Source organism: Nerophis lumbriciformis, linkage group LG06, assembly GCF_033978685.3.
Source record: "Nerophis lumbriciformis linkage group LG06, RoL_Nlum_v2.1, whole genome shotgun sequence".
NCBI lineage: Eukaryota > Metazoa > Chordata > Actinopteri > Syngnathiformes > Syngnathidae > Nerophis > Nerophis lumbriciformis.
In genome coordinates this window covers 19,396,471-19,419,412 of record NC_084553.2, presented here as the reverse complement: position 1 = coordinate 19,419,412, position 22,942 = coordinate 19,396,471, and the positions used below count along the sequence as shown (strand labels likewise).

The window sequence follows — 22,942 nt, the reverse complement described above, 5'->3', positions numbered from 1 at the left end:
CCCCACCTTAACTTTTTAGCATGACACATTGCCACAGTATTTAATGTGTTGGAGTTACTGATGTACCAGGAAACAAGACTAGAGCAAATAACAATAATGCTCAATGACCAATCAGTTGGCTCTGAAAATGGTATCACAATTCATTGCCAATATGTGTCCATCAGAGGAAATAGTATTGAAGAATTACATTTTATTAAAAGTAAGGATTTGCCAGATTCGGGCAAAACATTTCGATTTCCCCAATGAATTATAGGCATACATTTGTAGACTGTTGTTTGAGGGATTGTTTTTATCTCTGCCAGCTTTGGTGGTCCATCCATCCATCCATTTCTACCGCTTGTCCATTTCGGGGTCGCGGGGGATGCTGGAGCCTATCTCTGCTGCATTCGGACAAGTCTCCACCTCATCGCAGGGCCAACACAGATAGACAACATTCACTCTCACACACTAGGGTAAATTTAGTGTTGCCAATCAACCTATCCGCAGGTGCATGTCTTTGGAGGTGGGAGGAAGCCGGAACCCACGCAGTCACGGGGACAACATGCAAACTCCACACAGAAAGTCCCTGAGCCCGGGGATCGAACCCGGGCACATGCACTAACCCCTGTGCTAAGCTTCGGTGGTCATATGTGTAAAATGATACATTGCGCCACAGTGGCTATAAAATGACTGACATTTGTTTAGCTTTTTAAATAATGTTGTCCTGTCAATAATGATGTGGTGAAATTACACATTGTTTTTTATTTCCGTCATGATTTTCATCAGCAAAGTAGAAGACCGTCGATAGAGGGATTGTCTTATCTCTGCCAGCTTTAGTGGTTGTATGTTTGCAATGACATATTGCACACATCTATACAGTGCCCATAAAATGTTATATGCTTTTCATTTCACATCCATTGTCAATTATATTGTTCCTATAAATAATGTTGTCCTGTTAAAAGCTACTACTGTATGTAACACTGTGATTTTTCAGTCTTCACTTCTGCTTTTAGCAACTGTAATTGTATTTTTCATAGCATATCTTTATCCATCCATCCATTTTGTACCGTCTGTTCCTTTCTGGGTCGCGGAGGTGCTGGAGCGGATCCCAGCTGCATACGGGCGTACACCCTCATCGCAGGGCCAACACAGATAGACAGACAACATTCACACTCACATTCACACACTAGGGCCAATTTAGTGTTGCCAATCAACCTATTCCCAGGTGCATGTCTTTGGAGGTGGGAGGAAGCCGGAGCACCTGGAGGGAACCCACGCAGTCACGGGGAGAACATGCAAACTTCACACAGAAAGACACCAAGCCCAAGAATCGAACCCAGGACCTTCTTATTGTGAGGCACGAGCACAAACCCCTCTGCCCACATGCCTTTATAGTAGGGCTGCGAATCTTTGGGTGTCCCACGATTCGATTCAATATCGATTATTGGGGTCACGATTCGATTATAAATCGATTTTTCCGGTTCAACGCGGTTCACGATTCAAAAATGATATTTTTCCGATTCAAAACGTTTCTCTATTCATTCAATACATAGGATTTCAGCAGGATCTACCCCAGTCTGCTGACATGCAAGCAGAGTAGTAGATTTGTGTAAAAAGCTTTTATAATTGTAAAGGACAATGTTTTATCAACTGAATGCAAAAATGTAAATTTGTTTTAACTATTAAATGAACCAAAAATATGACTTATTTTATCTTTGTGAAAATATTGGACACAGTGTGTTGTCAAGCTTATGAGATGCGATGCAAGTGTAAGCCACTCTGACACTATTGTTCATTTTTATTTATTTAAAAAAATTTTTTTTTATAAATGTCTAATGATAATGTCAATGGGGGATTTTTAATCACTGCTATGTTGAAATTGTTACTAATATTGATACTGTTGTTGATAATATTAATTTTTGTTTCACTACTTTTGGATTGTTCTGTGTCGTGTTTGGGTCTCCTCTCAATTGCTCTGTTTATTGCTGTTCTGAGTGTTGCTGGGTCGGGTTTGGTTTTGGAATTGGATTGCATTGTTATGGTATTGCTGTGTATTGCTTTGTTGGATTGATTAAGAAAAATATTAAAAAAAAGAAAATCGATTTTTGAAAAATGAGAATTGATACGGAATCGTACAACGTGAGAATGGCGATTTGAATTTGAACCGATTTTTTCCCACACCCCTACTTTATAGTCTTCATACATAAAATGGTAGAAGTTATTTCCGACCGAGTGCTGTGTTGGTCGTGTGCTGCTAACCCCACCCATTGCACATGAATGTACTCATGACAAGAATACTTTATTATGTTATTATCCATCTTTTTAGCACATATCATCCCACATCTTTAATGACTGACTTGGTAAAACAAAAAAGGATCCTAGATAACTTCAACTTGATTAGTAGTGCAAGCCATAGAAGAAAAAAATACTCTCCTAATCTTGTTAGGGGGAAATAATCAGTAGTTACACCATCATTCGAGACTCAACTATAAAAAGGCTTTTAACATATTGTTGAGTGGAGGCTCTGCCCACAAGGTTAAAGTTGATTGTATCCAAAAAAAAAAAGAAAAGATTTTTAAACAAAACATTTTTTGACTTGTAAATTAAACAAGTATTTCGGTTAAAAAAAAAATTAAAAAAAGTTTGCTCACATACAGTATGTAGCATATCTGACTGTTGAATCTCGCTCTTCCACAGTTACATCTGGAATGCACACGTGCATGTGCATAGCGTGTTGTGTGTTTGTGGGTCGGGGCGATTAAGAGGACATAGAAGACACAAACATTTGCACACATGCATGCACGCAGCTTAGCTGACAATTACATGTCACACTCTTCCATATTCAATAGAAACAATCCAAAATAATCCACCAAGTCAAAGCAAAGACGTATCATTTTAAGAATGCGACCACTCCTCCACATGCTATCGAAACTATGCTAGTAATGTGTGTTATGGTAATAGTAAATGTCTTACCTGGATGCTCTGAACACCTGTTGATGGGGAACATTACAGGTGAGGACGGCCCAGCTCCTCAGATACATGAGACCAATAAGCTTCAACACGTTAAAAGCCGGGAGACAAGGGGAGAAAAAAGCTCCCATCCTGCATGAAAGAAAGCGTTACTCACACACCTACGAGGTGACACCAGTAAAAGACATCCATTATGTTTATAGTCGCAAGGTGACAGCACTGAAATGAGTTTAGGAAATCCGATGGAGTCGCACACAAAGGTGGAATTGAGACATAAAGACTTTGGGAACAAGGTCATGGAGGCTGGGCATCACTAGACAGATTATTATTGTTTTAATCAGATGTTCTATTGTACTCATGTTAGCTTTGTGTGAGTGTGTGTGTGTGGGTGTGCCTATATATCCGTGTATATGTGTGTGCATATTCCTTTTTGGAAGGATATACAGTGTTCATGCACGTCTAGGTGTCAATTATCATTTATAATAATTAGTATTGTCAAAATATATTTTTTAAGTCAGATTAATCACACTTTTAAATTTGGATTAATAACAATTAATCGCAGGTTATTACTTGCTTGCATAAATGAAAACAACTTAACAAAAGACCCCCTTATTTTGACATAAATGCTATTTTATTGCCGCAATGTCATACAGGAACGTTTTTCTAAAGGATACCTATGATGATTCTAATCTACATTGAACAAACTTTGTTGTGATTTGTAATATGTATTTGACATGCTATGGTGTATATGTTTGCTCTACAGTCAGATTTATAACCCAATTTCCGAGTCTGCAAACGGCTAGGTACACCTGCACACTCTCTGATCACTTCATGTTGCACTTCGGTGTTATTATGCTCAATGCACGATTAGACGAAAATAATACTTTATCCGATCTTTTCTTGCGTTTCCTCAAACCAGGTTTTATTGTCACAATGGTTGCTCTGTCTTTTGAGCAGAAAATCCAACTTCCATGTTGACAAAACAGTCCCGTGAATGTCATGGAAGTATTTATTTTAGAGACACTAGAGTAGGCGTAGTTAAGTGCATGAAACGAGAAGGAATGACAACAAGGCTCCAGTCTCAGCTGTGTCAAAGACTGCCATGTCATAATATGTCCGAGAATGACCAGAAATGTACATCTGTCAATCTGTGATGTCACAAATGACCCTGTCACAGTCCCTGCAGTGTCTTGTGTGTATGTGTCATCTGTCTGGGTGTGGTCATGTGTGGGTGGAGTTTGGTTTCCTGGCTTCCCAGTCTGGCACACCTGGCGCTGATCAGCCTACTCACCTGCCTGCCATCAGCTAACCACCTCCACTCCACAAAAGCCCTGGCCTCCTCACACAACGCTGCCAGATTGTTTCACAGCTCTCCAAGTGTGCCGACCTCCTATAACCCTGCCTGCCTGCCAGACACCTCCACTCCAGCCACAACGCCTTTCCCTCCTCCCTCATCTGCCTAAATTAAACCCTTTGGACTTTTTATCTGCCTCTCTTGTCTGCTTTTGGGTCCGCCAGCTTGTTAAATCTTGACAGAACGATCTGGCCAGAATGGACCCAGCGGACTTGGAAAGGGTCAAGGAGGTAATCGGCAACCAAAGTCGACGTCTGGGAGATCACCAACAACTCCTTCAGACCCTTGTGGAAGAGGTATCCAAAATTACCACTAAACTTGATACCCTCTGTACTGCTCCACGACAGGCTCCACCAGCAGAACCACTTCAAGCCAATAGCGCCGCCCCTCTCCCAGCACCAGTTGTCCAAGATGTGGAGCCTCATCTTCCACCTCCGGCAAAATATTCTGGCAACCCCAACACCTGCCGTGAGTTCCTCACCCAAGTTCGTCTCACCTTTAAGGCTCAACCAACCCGCTTTGTCCATGAGGCAGCCAAGATAGCTTTCATTGCCAGCCTTCTTGAGGGGCCTCCACTTAGTTACTTCAACGCCCTGCATGAGATGAATTCTCCCGCAGCTCAGTCCTTTGCTCTCTTCGCCGCTGAGCTCAAAAAGATTTATGATCACCCCATTCGTGGACAACAAGCCGGTCAGCAGCTTTTGAGACTCCGCCAAGGTCGACGTTCTGTGAGAGAGTTCGCCAGCGAGTTTCGTTCCTTGGCCGTGGAGTCTGGTTGGAATGACCAAGCGCTGCTCACCGCCTTCCAGAGTGGGCTCAACCGGACCATTGGCAGGGAGATCGCACTGAGGCAGGTGCTTGATTCCCTAGATGAGGCTATTACCACCGCCATCAAGATTTCGGACCAAATAGCCCAGTGGCAAGGTGAGACTGTTCCCTCCGTGTCGACTACCCCTTTGTCCGGCCATGAACCCCAACGTACTGTACCCCTAGCCCTGCCCTTCGGGTCCCCAGGGGAGGAGCCCATGCAACTAGGGCAAACCCGTCTCTCCACTGACGAGCGCCTCCGACGGTTGAGGTCGGGGGTGTGCTTCTACTGTGGACAACCCGGTCATCTTCGTGCTTCCTGCCCCATTCGGCCAAAAGAGGAGGCTCACTCACCAGTAGCAGTGGGGGTTCTGGTGAGCCAAACAGTCTCTTCCCCTGAATCCCAGGATCGCATGCAATTCTCCGCCACTCTTCAGTGGCACTCTCAGTCCGTGCCATTACTCGCCCTGGTTGATTCAGGGGCAGATGAGAATTTTATCGACTCAACTGTTGTTTCCCAGGCAGGCATCTCCCTTGAGCCTCTACCCTCTCCTCTGAAAGCCAACGCTCTCACGGGTAGCCTTCTCGCTCGAGTATCCCATCGCACCGTGCGAGTCCACCTCATTGTGTCCGGTAATCATCACGAGCACATCCAATTCCATGTCATATCCTCACCTCTTGCACCCATCGTCCTTGGCCAACCTTGGTTGCGGCTCCACAACCCCCATATCGACTGGACAGCGCGTAAGGTAGTGAGCTGGAGCTCCTACTGCCTCCCTACATGCCTGCGCTCTGCTCGTTCCCCATCGGAGGGCACCAGCTCCCCTGTCATGTTTGAGCCTCCTGATCTGTCAAGAGTTCCTGCTGTTTACCATGATCTCAAAGAAGTATTCAGCAAACAACGTGCCCTGTCACTTCCACCTCACCGGCCCTATGATTGTGCCATCAACCTGATTTCTGGAGCGCCACTGTCGGCAAGTCGCCTATACAACCTGTCACGTCCGGAGAGAGAGAGCATGGAGAAGTATATTCAGGAATCCCTGGCAGCTGGCATTATCCGTCCTTCCTCCTCCCCAGTGGGTGCAGGATTCTTCTTTGTCGGTAAAAAGAATGGATCACTCCGCCCCTGTATAGACTATTGTGGATTAAATGACATTACCATAAAAAACAAATATCCATTGCCGTTGATTGCATCTGCTTTTGAGCCCCTTCAGGGAGCTACTATTTTCTCCAAGCTAGATCTACGTAATGCATATCATCAGAGCCGGTGATGAGTGGAAAACTGCATTTAAGACCCCACTTGGACATTTTGAGTATCTGGTCATGCCCTTTGGGTTAACTAATTCACCAGCAGTATTTCAAGCCCTTGTAAAGGATGTACTTCGTGACCTTCTAAACCGCTGTGTGTTCGTTTACCTAGATGACATCCTGATCTTCTCCCGCAATAAGGAGGAGCACGTTGAGCATGTCAGGCAGGTGCTTCAGCGTCTCCTGGAGAACAGGCTCTACTGTAAAGCTGAAAAATGTGAGTTCCATGTCACCTCTACTTCATTCCTGGGGCTGATAATTGGGAGTGGCCAGGTGAAAGCAGACCCTGCGAAGGTGCGCGCAGTGGAGGAATGGCCTCAACCTACTACGTTGAAGGAGCTCCAGCGATTTTTGGGTTTTGCCAACTTCTACCCCCGTTTCATCAGAAACTACAGCCAGGTAGCTGCATCCCTCACAAAGCTGACTTCCACATCCACTCGTTTTGCTTGGACTACAGAGGCTGAAGCTGCTTTCAGGGAATTGAAGAGACGTTTCACCACGGCCCCGGTCCTCATTCATCCGGATCGTTCTCGACAATTTATTGTGGAGGTGGACGCCTCAGACTCAGGGGTGGGGGCCGTCCTGTCCCAGCGCTCAGCTGATGACCAAAAACTTCATCCCTGTGCTTTCTTCTCCTACCGCCTGGAACCTGCTGAGCGCAACTACGATGTGGGAAATCGAGAACTGCTCGCTGTCAAGCTCGCCCTGGAGGAGTGGAGGCATTGGCTGGAGGGGGCAGAACACCCGTTCATCGTATGGACAGATCACAAGAATCTCACCTACATTCAATCGGCCAAGCGCCTCAACTCTCGTCAGGCCCGGTGGGCGCTGTTCTTTGGTCGGTTCCGGTTCACCTTAACTTACCATCCAGGTTCTCGCAACATTAAACCAGATGCCCTCTCACGCCAGTACTCTACTGAAATTTCTTACAGTCCTGACCCTATCCTTCCCTCCTCTTGTGTGGTGGCTGCGGTGACATGGGAGATCGAATCGCTGGTTCGTAGAGCTCAGCAGACTCAAGCAGACCAAGGTAATTGCCCAGCTAACAGACTTTTTGTACCTGATTCCGTCCGCTCTGATGTCCTCCTTTGGGCCCACACATCTCGCTTTGCATGCCACCCCGGAATCAACCGCACCCTGTCCCTCCTCAAGCGGCACTTCTGGTGGCCTACCATGACCGCAGACACGAGGGCCTTTGTATCTGCCTGCACTGTGTGTGCACGTGGAAAATCTTCTAACCAGCCGCCTGCAGGCTTTTGGGTCCGCCAGCTGGTTAAATCGTGACAGACCCACGGTTAAAAAAAAAAAAAAACTGTTTGCAAACATACGGCAAAATCCATGAACCTTAGGATTTGACGATTAAGCAATGTTTAATACGAGTACCCAACATTGTAACAACAATTATAAGCCTTAAATGTAGAAAATAATCGTAGGTCCCATTTAAATGTTTTGCTTGAATGCATGTCATTTATTTGCTCAAAACCTGTCAAAAGTATTATCTAATTTGACCATATAACAATTCACGCCTTTCAAGTAACTATCCGCTTTTAGAGTAAAGGTCCATGTGTGGCCGAAAAAAAAAAAGAAAAAAAAAAAAGAAAAAAAATATATATATATATATATATATGTGTATATATACATATACACACACACACACACACATATATATATATATATATATATATATATATATATATATATATATGTATATATATATATATATATATATATATATATATATGTATATATAAATATATATATATATATATATATATATATGTATATATATATATATATATATATATATATATATATATATATATATATATATATATATATATATATATATATATATATATATATGATGAGGTGGCGCCCGATTGTAGCTGAGATAGGCTCCAGCGCCCTCCGCGACCCCGAAGGCAATAAGCGGTAGAAAAATGGATGGATGGATATATATGTATATATATATATATATATATATATATATATATATATATATATATATATATATACACACACAATCTTTTCTGAATATTCACATACATTAATGCGTTTTTTTTGACAGCCCTAATATTAATATTAACATGAACATTAATAATTGTGGGTAGAAATTACGTGTGAAAAATTGGAATTACGGGAAAATATCGGAATTTTGGGGTTGTCGATATATGGGGAAAGGGAAATATGAAATTAATTTCAATGGGAATTTTTGGACCAGAAAATGTGGTAAATAGATAACCAGGATGCTTTAAAATTACCAAATATATTTTGCTGTTGGAATGGCTTGAATAGGTTTAGAAAGATGGAAGTAAAATATCTTTAGATTAAAAATTGGGAAAATGTGTTGTGGAAAACGTGTAATTTTGAGAACAATTAGGGATATTGGGGTAGTGGAAAATTGCTAGTTGCTAATTGCTAGTCAAGAAGGTTTTATTTGTGTAGCGCAAATTAACAACAGGAGTTATCATACGCTACCTAACACATCGAGCAGGTCTACAACCACACGCCTCGTACATGAAATACAACTAACTGAATTAAGCATGAGCAACCACTTTGAGACGAAGGCAAGAAAAAACTCCCCGTGGAGAAGAAACCCCAACGAGAACCTGTTGGGTGGCCATCTGTCTCAACCAGGGTTAAGATAGACAGAGTAAATAGGGCTTATGGAGATACCAAAGTCTAAGTTGAGCATCAAATTTAGGTGCAGTATTGCATAGCATGCTCTTCAACATTCACACAATAACATTATTTGTAAACTTACCAGATCATCCCTTGGTTGTAAATCAGGTGCAAGACATTCTCTGCTATTTTGAATTCTCCATATTCAGGCTAAAAATTATCAGAACAAGAACAATATTTTTATGTTACACAAATGATGTAAAGTTTCACACTGAGTCAACCAAACTATACTTCCTGAAGATTTGCTTTGAAGAAATACAAAAATTATAAATACTTTTAGTGATTGGTTTTAAATATCATATTACAGTCTCTCAGCCTACTTATTAACACGATTTTAACATGTACTAAAAACAGAATGTGTGGACTATAATCACTACCTTTTTGGAAGAATAAACTTAATGAGATATTTAAGAAATACATATAAATTGACAATATCTATATTTCTAATTTGAATTACAGTTTAAAGGGGAACTGCGCTTTTTGGGGAATTTTGCCCATTGTTCTCAATCATTATGAAAGACATGACGATGGATGATTTTTTTTTTAATGCATCCTAAATATTAAATACACGTAAATAAAAGTCCGCTTACAGCAGAGCTGTATGGGAGCTCCGCCCATAAAATAAAAAAGCGCCAACAATACTCATTTTACATTTCGTGACTTGAATGTTAATGAAGTATTAGTGATATTGTCATTATAAGCACTAACGTAGACAAACTATTTATAGCGGCGACGTGATCACTTCCGTGTGTCATCGAGTGGTCTGCTGTTTCCTCGATTCCCTGCAAGCTTTTTGTAGATCATAAATCATGCCGCATAGCTGAAAAGTAAATGGCTGAAGAGATAGTCCGACAAGTTGGGACACTTTGACAGCCATTTAGGACCTGGAGCTGGCGAGAACGACACGAAAAGCACTTGTCCCCCCGCCAACAACCCCGATATCCTTTTTCTTCGCGAGGGTTATGAGTCACTTTTCATCTAAATGGAAATATATGAAAATCCAAGCAGTCGGCATCCTAATGACAGCAGACCTTGTACAGTAAGTGATGTTTAATTATGTTTGTTGGCTCTAATGAAGTCTGCAGTGAATGTATAATCAGTGATGAAAAAAAAAGCAAATATTGTGATGCGTTTTTTAAATTAATGCGCCGCGTATAATTAAAATGATCAAAATACACAAATATTAAATGTTATCAAAAATGTACCCCTTACTACATTACATATATACTTATATCATGTATATGAAACCCTAATGGATAGGCTCCATTGTAAGCCGACTTTTGATCACAGTTATTTAATATTTAGAATGCATTAAGAAAACAACCATCCGTCTTTCATATTGATTGTGAACGTTAGGCAAAATTCCCAAAAAAGTGCAGTTACCCTTTGTGGAGTGGGGCGTGGCCTGCGGGCCTGCAGCGGAATGGGGTGTGCCAGGACCGGCCTCGAAGTCAGCGACAGGTGCGTAGATGGCCCAGGTGGGCCTTGTTATCTAATCACCTGTCGCTCTGTATAAGCAGCAGCCGGGAGGAGAAAGGTTGTTGGAGCTGGAGCGTCAGCACGAGCGAGAGCGAGAGCGACAAAAGGACACTTGCTGGAAAGCAAGCTGCTGCACTATTACAATAAAAACTCTATTGTAACGCTGATCCAGGCTCTCATGGTGATGCTTGGTGGTCTGGAGAACCCACCCTTTAAACAGATACATTTGAACACTAGTTGAAATTGTTGAGTGTCTACAGAGACTGATACATTAAACACAATTTTGCAAAATAAAACCAAACTTACAAGTTTATTGGTTGTTTTCTTGGACCACTGTGTTTGTTGTCAAGCCAACCAATTGCAACACACTTGATGCAATTGGTGATTTGCTATGCCCCGACTCCTCAGGGCGCAGCCTTCGGTCTTCAGACCAGGGTCTTCTAAAGATCCCAAAAACTCGATTTAAAACCCGTTGAGACCTGGCATTCCAGGCTATAGCTCCCAGACTCTGGAACAATTTGCACCAGTCCCTCTGGGATCTTGACTGTGTCGAAACCTTTAAGAAACATTTGAAAACCTCTCTTTTCAGTAAAGCTTTTAGTTAATGCACCTTTTAACTATCATTTTTAATCCACTTTGTATCTTTTTTATGATGTTGCCCCTGTTGTTTTAATTGAATTGTTGTTTTACTTCACCTATGTTTTGTACAGCGCTTTGTGATTTTATCTGTGAAAAACGTTTTATAAATAAAATGTACTTACTTACTTACTTAAAACTCACAATAAGATTTTACTGAAGGAACGTGTTCAACGTTAACACTTACAAACTTGCTCTCCAAATCCCAGCAGCAGCAGTCGCTGAGGTAACGAACCACCAGACCTCTGATAAAGTCAATGAGCAGGATGCTGGCCACTGTGAAGATCATATCGATGATGGACAGCTTCAACATCTCCTGTACGGTAGATGGTTTAAACATATGAAAGTTAGCTGGACACAAAACAAATAATAATTAATTAGCTCCTATTAAGATAATGTTATTCTTAATAGCATTCCACAGCATTCTGGATCTGTATTCAATTCTACCACCATTTAGCTATCAGAATCCTACTGTAATTAGCAGGTGAAAATGACCTCCACTGTGACGAAGGTGGTCAGCAAGAGCTCTAAGAATCGACATACCACCTTTGACCGATCAGGGGTCACACCTATAAATTAGGGGCTGGAATGGGGCTAGCTAGTCACGGTGGAGGACCCCACCCGGTTACGCAACCACACCCGGAATACCACTCATCCACCATTATTCGAGGACAGTGCACGGCCCCACCCAAAGGTTCATCAGCTAGGGTGACAGTCCCTTCTTCCTTTCCGAGCAGTAGACCCACACCTGTCATCCCGGGAAAAAGTCCTCACCTCTGCGGTGAGTGTCGTAGGCCCTTTTCTGGTGGAAGCCAGCGTCTTCAAGAGTCTGGCAGGACACGTGGTGCACCACCCATAGTCAGTCAGTCACTCAGTCTGCCGTAGTAGTCTATTGCTACCAGGATATAGCGGTTCCCTTGCTCAGTGACCAGAAAGAGGACTAAGATATTAACTGCCACTCAGTTCATAGGTGCCCGCACCTGGTAGAATTGCTGGGAGGCATGCAAGCACCTGGTGGTTCCCTTCTGAGCAGTGCAGGTGTCAACAACTCCACATCCTGGCAACCTCTTGGCTCGTATAACCTGTAGTGGAAGTGCCGGAGTCTTGGTGACGCCAAAATGGCTTGTCCCTGTCAAGCCGGGAACCAGCTGGAGCACCTGCGTCCTCAGGTTGAGGGGTACGAGGAGCTGTAGGGTTATTCCAGCAGCAGTATGACGAGGCTGAACCATTGCAAGTGGAGGGCTTTTGTTTTGGGGACCAGCACGGAGATAGTAGCCCATGCCGCTCGTTGGCTTAACTCCACCCACTCTCCAACACAGCCGATTATTGCATTGGCTCTCCGCTTGCGTTGCAGCTGTGCCAGTTAAACTTCACCTATGCTCTGTTTCGTCGTCTCTTGGGTTGCCTGCGCCACCAGTGGGAGCATTGTCTCTGCCAGCAGACAACTCACACAGGGCTGCTGTCTTCGAGGCTGCCGTGTCTCGTTCCTCCAGCCACTGGCAAAGTTGACAATGTTTACAGGGATGCCTGGACAGGGCATCGACATTTGACTGTTGGCACCGTGGTTGGTGGCAGACTTGAAAATTGTAATCCTGCAGCATCTCAATCTGGCCAGTTGCCCTTTGAGTTCTTTGAAGTTGAGGAGACAGGTGAGCGAGGCATGGTCTTTGTGCAGGATTAATTTATGTTCGTACAGGTAGGAGAGGAACTGCCGAGGGCCAGGACGAAAGCCAACAATTCTTTACCTGTGACACAGTAGTTGTGTTTGGGGTGTGGCTATAGTAGGCAAAGATCATTCCAAGGCTAACGTTGCTTGCGTTGGTGTCAATCATAAACAGTAGTTAGAGGTCAGGGTAGGCCAGCACTGGAACCTCTACGAGCACCAAATTGAAACAGGAAAAGGCTCGATCACAGTCCTCGATCCACTGGAACGGTCATCTTTTCGGTGTCAGTCTATGCAGAGAACAGGCGATGGTGGCAAAGACTTTGATGAACCCGCAGTAGTACCATGCCAGACTCAAAAAAGCAGCGCAGCTCACTGACATCAAGGTCAATCTATAATTTGTTCTATTTATTGTTCAATATAAATTCAAAACTAAAAAGACGAAACAACTTTTTTTTTTAAATTCGTTTTCAAACCCAAAATAAAAAACTAATAGTTAAACGTTTTTCTGATTTACAGTTTTGTGCACAATTAGGAAATGGAAAATGGATAACGGACACAAAACATATTTTTTGCAGATCCATTTGATACATCAATTTTACCTAAAAGCAGTTACATGTGGACTTGGGCTTACAGGTATAAAACTTAGGAGAAGACAAGAGGATTGAGGGGGTCTAAATCTGCAAGTTATGGGATGCTTTGTTTTAACCTTAACAAACATTGAAGATATAGAATAAGCTGTACAGAAATTGAAAAATATTATATTCAAAATATCTGTTACAAAATCAATGAGGAGGCAAATATTTTTCCCCCATTAGATATGCTATATTTGTCTTAAATTCTTAACTGTGTATCCATGCACTTATTATACTGTTTATCCTGCTTCCGATCACAGGGAAACTGGGGTCTCCTACCTGAATTAAGGAAAAAAATTAAGGACACTCTGGACTGATGACGAGTCAATCATAGGCAGTTCCTATACAACACAAAACATTGGATTGTTGTACAGTGATACCTCAGGTTACGACTGCCCAAGTAACATTTTTGGTTAAAGACAAACATTTTTTCCAAGTTAAAGCGTTTTTTTCAGGTAGCATCCAATATTGTATGTAGTAAATTTGTATTTTATATTTGTGTGTTGACATCATGTCTTGTTTATTCAGCCATCTTAAATCACATGCCCAAAAACCAATCTTGCAATACACGGCAGTCCTGCAAGACACATTTATTTGGGAACTTGTCACTGCTGACTGCTTTTTTCATGGAGAGCGACTGATTCATAAAAAATAAAAAAAATGGGACCAAACATTTTTTTGAGTGCCAGTAGTTTGTCAAAGAGGGTCTGTGAACTATTATTAAATTCCTAAAGAATATAATTGCAAAAGTTGGCATTGGAGTCGATCTTGCTAGTATGTGCAGGAAGTCTATATCAACAATAAGTACCAACTTGGGAAAGAATGAGCAATTCGAGGACCCTAATGTTGCAAAATGAAAGAAAGTATTGACAAAAAAGAGACTAAAACGACTGAATATGCTAAGGAGTTGTTTTTGGAAGTTGGTTTACCTTTCCACTCTTAACCCCTCCATTTCTTTCATCTTACAGTGTCCGTCTACAGACTGTTTCATGAAGTTAAAAATGATATTAAATGTTAATTTGTCCTTCTCATTCGCCATTTATTGTTTTTTTGTCATTGTTTTCTCCATGTTAAGCTGTAACTTTTCTAAAATTATGTGTGAACATATTTGGGTATGGAACATACTTGGATTTTACATTGTTTTGCTTTGGGAAAACTTGCTTCGATTAACGTATGTTTTGATTAATGATGTTACTTCCTTTTTGACGTTAACCGAGGTACCACTGTATTAATATTGTTGGTAAATAAAGTAACCTGCCCAACGTAGGTCTCCCAGCACTGGTCCTGCTGCGAGCGAGCGTTTTTTCCAAACTGAGTGGTCTGATTGGATAAGGTCACTGAGCCGTTCTTGCTGTTGTTTGTCACATTTAACAGCATGACAGTGGTTGCGATGGTGCTGTTGCGTTGTGAAATATCAGACACCAGGGTTGACAGACTGTCCACAGCAGGCTGGGAGATTGTAGCTAAGTAGGAGCTAGTGTCAGACCAGTTTGCTGGGGCAACCAAGATCTAAGAAACAAACAGAAACACAAATATTCATTTTTGACTAGCATGATTCTATTGCAGCATTAAAAATAAATCTTTGAAAAAATAAAATGGAATTGACTCTGATTGACCACTGCATATAATGTGAAGAAAAATGTTATTGGCAGATTTTGCAAATTTATCCCTAACAAAGATATAGACCGTACATTATTTTTATGGTAACTTTAATGTACCAGAGACATAATGTAAAAAAACTGAAAAAAAAAAAAAAAGCGTTTGACTACACCTTCTGGTGCTACTGCGACATTCTGACTGAGTGCATCACATGCTACATAAACTCCAGTATAGAAAACACTGTGCCCTTCAAGTTGGTGTAGTGTTTTTTCAACAATAAACCCTGGGTTACCACTGAGCTAAAGGCCTGACTGAGTGAGAAAAAGAGGGCAAGAAAAAGGTGAAAAGAGTCCAGCGGGATCCTAAATATAAGATCAGGAGGTGTAAGAATGACTACAAGCAAAAACTGGAACAACGGTTGGAGCAAAATAACATCCATGATGTGTGGATCAGCTTGAAAAATATTTCAGTCATATAAGAGGTGGAAGTGGTCACCAACAGATAGGGATTATGTTCGAAAACCGGTTCTCCCGATTGTTCGATAAGAAAAGAACCGATTCCATGGATTCAAATCCCTTTTTGAGAATCGGTTCCCGTTATCGAAGCCACTATAGTAAAGAAAAAGATTTGGTTCCTTATTCGAATCCCTGGGAACGAATCCCGTGTCACAGGAAATGACGTAGCTCAGTCATTCGGCGGCAGATACAGAAGCAACAATGGACCGGAAAAAACGCTCCAAGGCATGGCTTCACTTTACTAAGAAATACGACAAGGAAACGGCTATCTGCAATAAGCTATCTGCAATTATTGCCAGGCTTCGCTTTCCTGTAAGGGGAGCAGTACAACAAGCCGTATATAACCTGAAGGTTAGAGAAAGGTGTCGTGGAGAATAGTGATGGGATCGGCAGTTCTTTTGACTGTACTGAATCACTAGAATCAGTTCCTTAAATTGAGTCGTTCAAAAAATGTGTTCACCGAACCCCCCCCCCCAAAAAAAAAATAGGAGGGGGTGGGGGCGTGCGTAGTACAGTACAGTGCAGACATTCGCGGGAGAAGCAGCAAATAAGGTGAACACGAGTCCCTACACAGCTCTGTGCATGCAGTACACCAGGCAGTGAGTGACTGACACAGCGCCACAGTCAGCACAGTTCAGTACGTGAACCTGAATCACTTCTGCAGCAGCAGTTCTGTGTGCAGGTCGGCGAATCATGAGTCAGTCAGTAACAGCTTCCCCAGCGGCAGATCTCGGTATGTGTCAGTTCGCGAACGACAGAAGCCCTCAGCACCCAATGAACGACGCGCACAGTGACTGAACGAGAGCCTCAATGTGACGTCCTCCTCCGCGACACAGTCAGTTCTCTGTGTCAGTAGGTCCGCGAGTCCTGATTCTGTCGTTCACTGAGTGATTCATGTCGTTAATCCGCGGTGAACGAATCGTTCGCTCAGTCCCTCCCCCCGCCCCCATGATGAGTAGCTGGCTGCGTCGTTCGCCGACGTCGAGGGTTCAGTGAGTCACAGAATGCGCCAGTTCATGGTCGCGGCGGAGCTCAACTGAACTGAGAAAGGAACAAATCAGTTCATGAAGTGATTCGGTTCAGTACTCCCCAAAGGTTGTTGCCTTCACTTTACTTGTTCATGCGCTATACCTCAGACTTCAGGCCCAATTCCAACCGCTGCATCTGCAGAAGATCTCAGATGACCCTGCACTGGTTGGATGTGTGTCTGCGAGGAGCGAGCAGTAATACGAGGAAGTAATCTCAGGTTTTGTTGACAGAGAACGAGCTTGTTATTGACTTCCGGTGGTCAGCTCCACCACCCACACCGGTGAACATCTAGAGATCAGAGCTATAAATAGTGGACTCATTAAAATACCTGGGACTTCACGTCAACAATAGGCTGGACATCCTGTACAAGAAGGGCCAAAGTCACCTACACCTCTCAAAGGCGACTTATTATGCAAAAACAACGGTTCCTACCAATTGGTACCTGTTTGTGTATATTTGGAATCTGTGTAAGTCCTGAAAATTTGAAATAAAAACTTGAGGCATTGCGGAGATATTTATAAAACAATCTTGCCATCCTTCATCGTTTCTCCAAACGAGCTGTTTGGAAATTGCCCAATTTGTGACTATTTTCCAATTGGTAACTGGCCCTTTTGGCACTTGTAATACAAAGTAGCGTATAGTTGTAACTTATATCTGTTAGTAGATTCAGTATAGAAGCGCTAAAACCTACAACATGGCGGATGGGGAAAATACGCAGTCTAAGTGGAGGCACATAAATAAGACCGCCCACAAAACGCTTCATCCTCAAGAGACGATCAGAAGGTGGTTTAAAGATGGTTAGTAAAACAAAATCTATGCAAAATGTTGACCAAATAACCACCATTACATGTTATGTAGACCAGAAGAAAGTGTTTTAAATGCAGAAAAAATATTAATAATACAACCCCATTAAGGAAACGAAGGTCCTTTGGAGTGTGCGGGTCACAACTGCTCACTATTTATGACACTGAGTATGTTTCCATGCACTAAATTAGTCTGATATCTCAAATAGTTAAGTTTTTTGTATTTTCATACCTAAATGTGAAGTCCCAGTGTCAAAGCACACTCTCTAATATGGTATGTGCCTCCAGTACACTTGGGGGTGCTTATTTCCTTTTAGCGAGAATAAATGTATTGCTTTTCAGGTTAACCTATGATGTCACATCGAAACAAGGCTCCTCACAAGTCAACACCTAATGTGCCTGATGGCCGCTGTAATATTGGCACAAATTACAAATATTACACCTCTAATGGCTATGCTGACATTAAATAGCAGACAGCATCAAGAAATGATCAGAGATTGCGCCACAAACATGAAACTACTACCAAGAAGGTCTAGTAGTTGCTGGATGCAGGTCCAACACAAAGACTGGTGGGAGAGAGTTGTTTTGGACGGAGAATGGAAAAAACATTTTGGAATGTCTTGAAGTTTATTCAATAAACTCTTTGGATTAATGGAAGGAGTGGATGGAAGGAAAATACTCTTTGTGCCCGGGTACCGCTTCAAATGAGGGTTGCTAAAGTTCTGTGCAAGCTTGCCAGTTGTGCGTAATACAGAGTTATTGCTAACCAGTTTGGAGTGTGCAGCGTGAAGAGGTTTGTGGACGCTTTCTTCTTTGCCTCGTAATATACCAGCTTCATTCTCTTCTATAATCTCACTCGTATCTGTGTTGAATGAAGCCGGCATTCTTCATTTCCTTAGATACCTTCTTAAATAAATATGTTTTTTTTTTTTTCTCCCATCGATGTACTTCAAAATGTTCTTTCAACATAGAATGAATGCTTATGAAGCAAATATACAGTCTCCTCTTCATTCTAGTTGTATTTTCTGTTTTGATTGAATGGGGTCCGCATTAGGGTTTTATTCCACGCGTTGAGGCTGGCCTTGCGCTATACAGAAGGTCCCCTCCAGTACCCACACCCACTTGAGAGATCTGGGTTTCAATTACATAATCTAGGTGTGTTAATCCGACTTTATAAACACAAAACTTGATCAGATTAAAGTGTTTCTACGCGTTCTAGAATGCTTAATTTGAGCCAAATTATTTGAGAAATTAGGGACAAGCGGTAGAAAATGGATGGATGGATGGACTAATTTTGTGCATGGAAACGTAGTCACTATGGTGGCTTCTGCGGTGTTCTATGCCATCGTTTACTGGGGTGGGTGCAGCACAATCAGAGACCTTAACAGACTTGGTGGACTGATTAAGAGAGCTGACTTCATCCTAGCCTTCCCACTAGACAGCATTAAGGAGGTGGCTGACAGAAGGATGTTGAAGAAGTTGACATCCATAATGTCCAAGCCTCTCACCCCATGCACGATACTGTGGAGGTCCTGAGTCGCTCCTTCTGCCTCAGACTGTTATACCCACAGTGAAAGAAGGAGCTTTGCCACAGGTTTTTTCTACCCAGAGCCGTAAGACTTTACAACACACCTATGTGATTACTGTGGTCTGCTTTTTTTTTTTGGTGTGCAAAACTTTCGTTCAGTGTGGAATATGGGTGTTAAGATACAGTTTTTCAATCAATCAATCAATGTTTATTTATATAGCCCTAAATCACAAGTGTCTCAAAGGGCTGCACAAGCCACAACGACATCCGCGGTACAGAGCCCACATAAGGGCAAGGAAAATCTCACAACCTCAATGGGACGTCGATGTGAATGACTATGAGAAACCTTGGAGAGGACAACATATGTGGGTGACCCCCGTGGGTGACCCCCCCTCTAGGGGAGACCGATGCAATGGACATGGACGTCGAGTGGGTCTGACACAATATTGTGAAAGTCCAGTCCATAGTAGATCTAACATAATAGTGAGAGTCCAGTCCATAGTGGGGCCAGCAGGAGACCATCTCGAGCTGGTGGTTTATCTATACAAGTTTATCTATACCAAAATTGGTACCGGTACCAAAATGTATTAGGATACTTTTCTATACTTTTTGACACTTTTCAAACAAAAGGGGATCACAAAAAAATTCATTATTGGCTTTATTTTAACAGAAAATATTATGATACATTAAACATATGTTTCTTATTGCAATAAAATAAAATTTTTGGCATTGAATAACATAGTGACCATACTAGACAACTTCTCTTTTAGTACTAAGTAAGCAAACAAAGACTCCTAATTTGGCTGCTGACGCCTGTTTGACTTTTCAGGGGCTGTCGAAGTCTTGCTGTGCGTGATCGTTGTACAGACGCAGTCCGCCAAAGCTCTTACCACTTGGTTGTGGTGCCAGCGCTAACTGCCAGACACGTCACATCGCGTTTTTGACCAACTGTTCAAGAAATGCACGACGAGGCCCCTTTTCTGCTACAGCATACACTCTGTAGCTGACAGTTTGACCAGTCTTGAGAGCATATCATAAACTGATTGGAAAAAATGGTTCTGCTTTCCAGACCGCTGTCGTTTACTCGTCGCTTACTCCGATTTTGTCAAATTCAACATGCTCCTGTTTTAGACCTGCCAACCATCCTGCTTTTGCCTTCCAATGCTCGTACTTTCAGTTAACACAGTGCCAATATGTGTTTTATGCCTTAGTCTAGCCTCATCTTTAAGTATAGGCTTTTTGCACCTGCCACCGTCTTAACCAAGATTCCTGCTCATGCAACTTTGGTATTTGCACAGAGAAATGGCTACACAGAGGAGGCACGCAGCCATGTCCTGAGAAACTGGCTGATTTTGACTTTTCAGAGGCCTCTACGATTGTTGTTAGATGCTCGTAGACAAACAGGGGCAACAATATTCATAGCATGATAACATGCTGGTCCATCCAGGTTTTCAAAAAATGTTTTTGTCATTCATATATTTTTTTCAGCTGAGTCCTTCAGGAACCTGTCAAACATCTTGCTAAGGGTCTTGACCATTTTTTAGTCACTTGTGGAATGCTGGTCTCTTCCAGGACAAAGCAGAACCAGTGGCACACTTTAACCTTTATTAGGACCAGAGACCTGGACCCAGTAGGTAGGCCTGGGCGATAAATTGCTGTTATTAATAAATTTGAGTGTTCTGTTGCAGACAATTTAAAAAATACAAAACCTATGTTTTTCTCTTCTTGCTCCGGCATATTTTTTGCCCCCAGGAGCTTCCATAGCTTCCACTCTCCCCCTTATTTCCTTAGGACACACCTGGGCAAATTACGGCCCACGGGTTGAATACGGCCAGCTAAGATTTTCAATCTGGCCCGCCGAACGGTTGCAAATATTTTTTTTAGACCTTTAACATTAATACTGTAGCCGCCATTATGATGTGTGGTGCTTTTTTCAAATCACCGTAAGTCTTGAATGATAGAAAGTATTTCAAAGGTTGGAATCCGCGCTTTTAAGTGATATACGGGTGATCTATGTCACAGCAGCTTAGATAAGGCACCAAGCAGTGTGGGCGGGGTTTGTTTCCACAACAAGCAAATGCCCACTAAAAAAGCAGCTCACTGTAGTAGAATAATTTACACAAGCTACCATGTATGATAAGAAGGAAGCACAGTGGAGAACGATCACTAAAGCGGTCGCTCTGCACGTCACTAAAGATGCAGTTCCCAAACAGTGAAAAAGCCTTTGTTTATCTACTTACTAAACCATAGAGACCTTATAATGCTACATGTTTATTTACAGGAGTATTTAATTCAAGACAGGAGATTTAAGTGTGCACTTTATCAATCTCCAATGTTGGAGTTAATTTATTTGCATGCAATGACTACATTGCTACATTCATGTTTACAGAAGTATTCTATTCAATGCAGAAGTGTTGCTTCCCATAAGATGTTCTATATTGAATTATTGGATTTGATTAGGGCAATAAATATTGATCAACATTTGAGCAAAAGCATCACAGTAAATATGCCAGAATTAGCTACAATCTACATCCTTCAGTGAGCCACCTCGTTAATGCTGTCTAGTGGGCAGGCTAGGATGAAGTCAGCTTTCTTAATCAGTTCACCAAGTCTTTTATGGTCTCTGGCTGTGCTGCACCCGCCCCAGTAAACAATGGCATAGAACACCGCAGAAGCCAACACAGTGACTACGTTTCCATGCACAAAATTAGTCTGATTTCTCAAATAATTAGATTAAAAAATAAGCATTCTACACCTTAAACTGATTATGTTTAGGCAATTGAAAACCAGATCTCTCGAGTGGGTGTGGGTGCTGGCATTGGCGCTGATCTACATTTCTGCCAGTGGGTGCTTGGTGTGTGTGTATTAAAAATAAACGTTCAGCAAAGTTAATATCCCATATGATTTGTGGCTTTATTATTTTGTAAAACAGACCAAACTCGCCACAAAATTAACTACAACAAGATTGAGTTTTCAAAAAACATTTTAAAGGTTTGAAGGTGCCATCAATCCCACGTGGGTGCTCGGCATTGTCCGTGGATGCTCGGGCCCCGAAGCACCCACGGGATCGGCGCCTATGGGTGATGGAGGGGACCTCTAAAACCCTAAATTACATCTGTTTCAACTGTTTCATTGTATACAGAGTCCAATTTATGTCTATTCTAAAAAGAACCACCTTTATAAAGATTATAATTTTGCTAAGAGTAAGATTTAGAGTATGCAGTACACTAGATTTTGATCAAATAAAAGAAAAACATATTTTAAATTATCACTGTCATTTGTATTCATTAGTTTTATTTATAAAGTAGGGAGGAAAATGGTAAGTAAATATTTTTGTGAAAAAATTGGAGATTTCATTTTTAGGCCATATCACCCAGGCCTACGAGTGGGCTTGAATCTCAACCGATTACAATATGCATGGGACATAAAATATAGTTTGTATACTGTACACACTCACCGCAGAGCTCATACTGTTGACCTTATCAAGGAGGGCAATAATGAGGCTGTAGAGATTCCCAAGATATAAAACAAGCACTCTGTGAACATATAACCATATTGTCATTGTGCTGTAAGACAAGAGGAAAATATTGCTGGTACATAAAAAAGCAGAAATACCTGGCGAGCTGAAAACGCAGAGATGTTCTTGGATGATACATCTCTAACTGAGCTACGAGCTCAAAAGCAGAAGGTGCAATCATGGTGATGAGCGAAACCACAACACTAACCTGGAAAAAAGCAGAAGGTAGATGTTAGGTTGATCAAACTTAGTGTGTGGTAAGCACGTTCATCATTTGGTAACCAGCCACCAGGACTGGAATGAAGTTTGAAGTACTTGGTCAGCAGATACAAGCTTTAAAGTGTATTTAGTTTTGGTCAGTATTAAAGCTGTTTGAACTCAATCATCATTGTTCATGAATAAGCTAAAACCATATAAAGGTTGAATAATAATAGATAA

At 42.0% G+C, this 22,942-nt stretch overlaps 1 protein-coding gene across 1 annotated transcript in view; it reads right to left on the bottom strand.

Annotated features, from left to right (window-relative positions):
* Positions 1 to 22,942, bottom strand: part of LOC133608551 (transmembrane channel-like protein 3) — a 169,941-nt gene that overhangs the window by 37,948 nt on the left and 109,051 nt on the right. Inside the window, exons 14-19 of the mRNA XM_061963861.2 lie at positions 22,603 to 22,712; positions 22,445 to 22,523; positions 14,768 to 15,022; positions 11,403 to 11,531; positions 9,183 to 9,250; positions 2,953 to 3,081 (exon numbers count right to left, since the gene is read on the bottom strand). Coding sequence (XP_061819845.2) covers positions 2,953 to 3,081; positions 9,183 to 9,250; positions 11,403 to 11,531; positions 14,768 to 15,022; positions 22,445 to 22,523; positions 22,603 to 22,712 — 770 coding nt within the window. The remainder of the gene's footprint in view (positions 1 to 2,952; positions 3,082 to 9,182; positions 9,251 to 11,402; positions 11,532 to 14,767; positions 15,023 to 22,444; positions 22,524 to 22,602; positions 22,713 to 22,942) is intronic.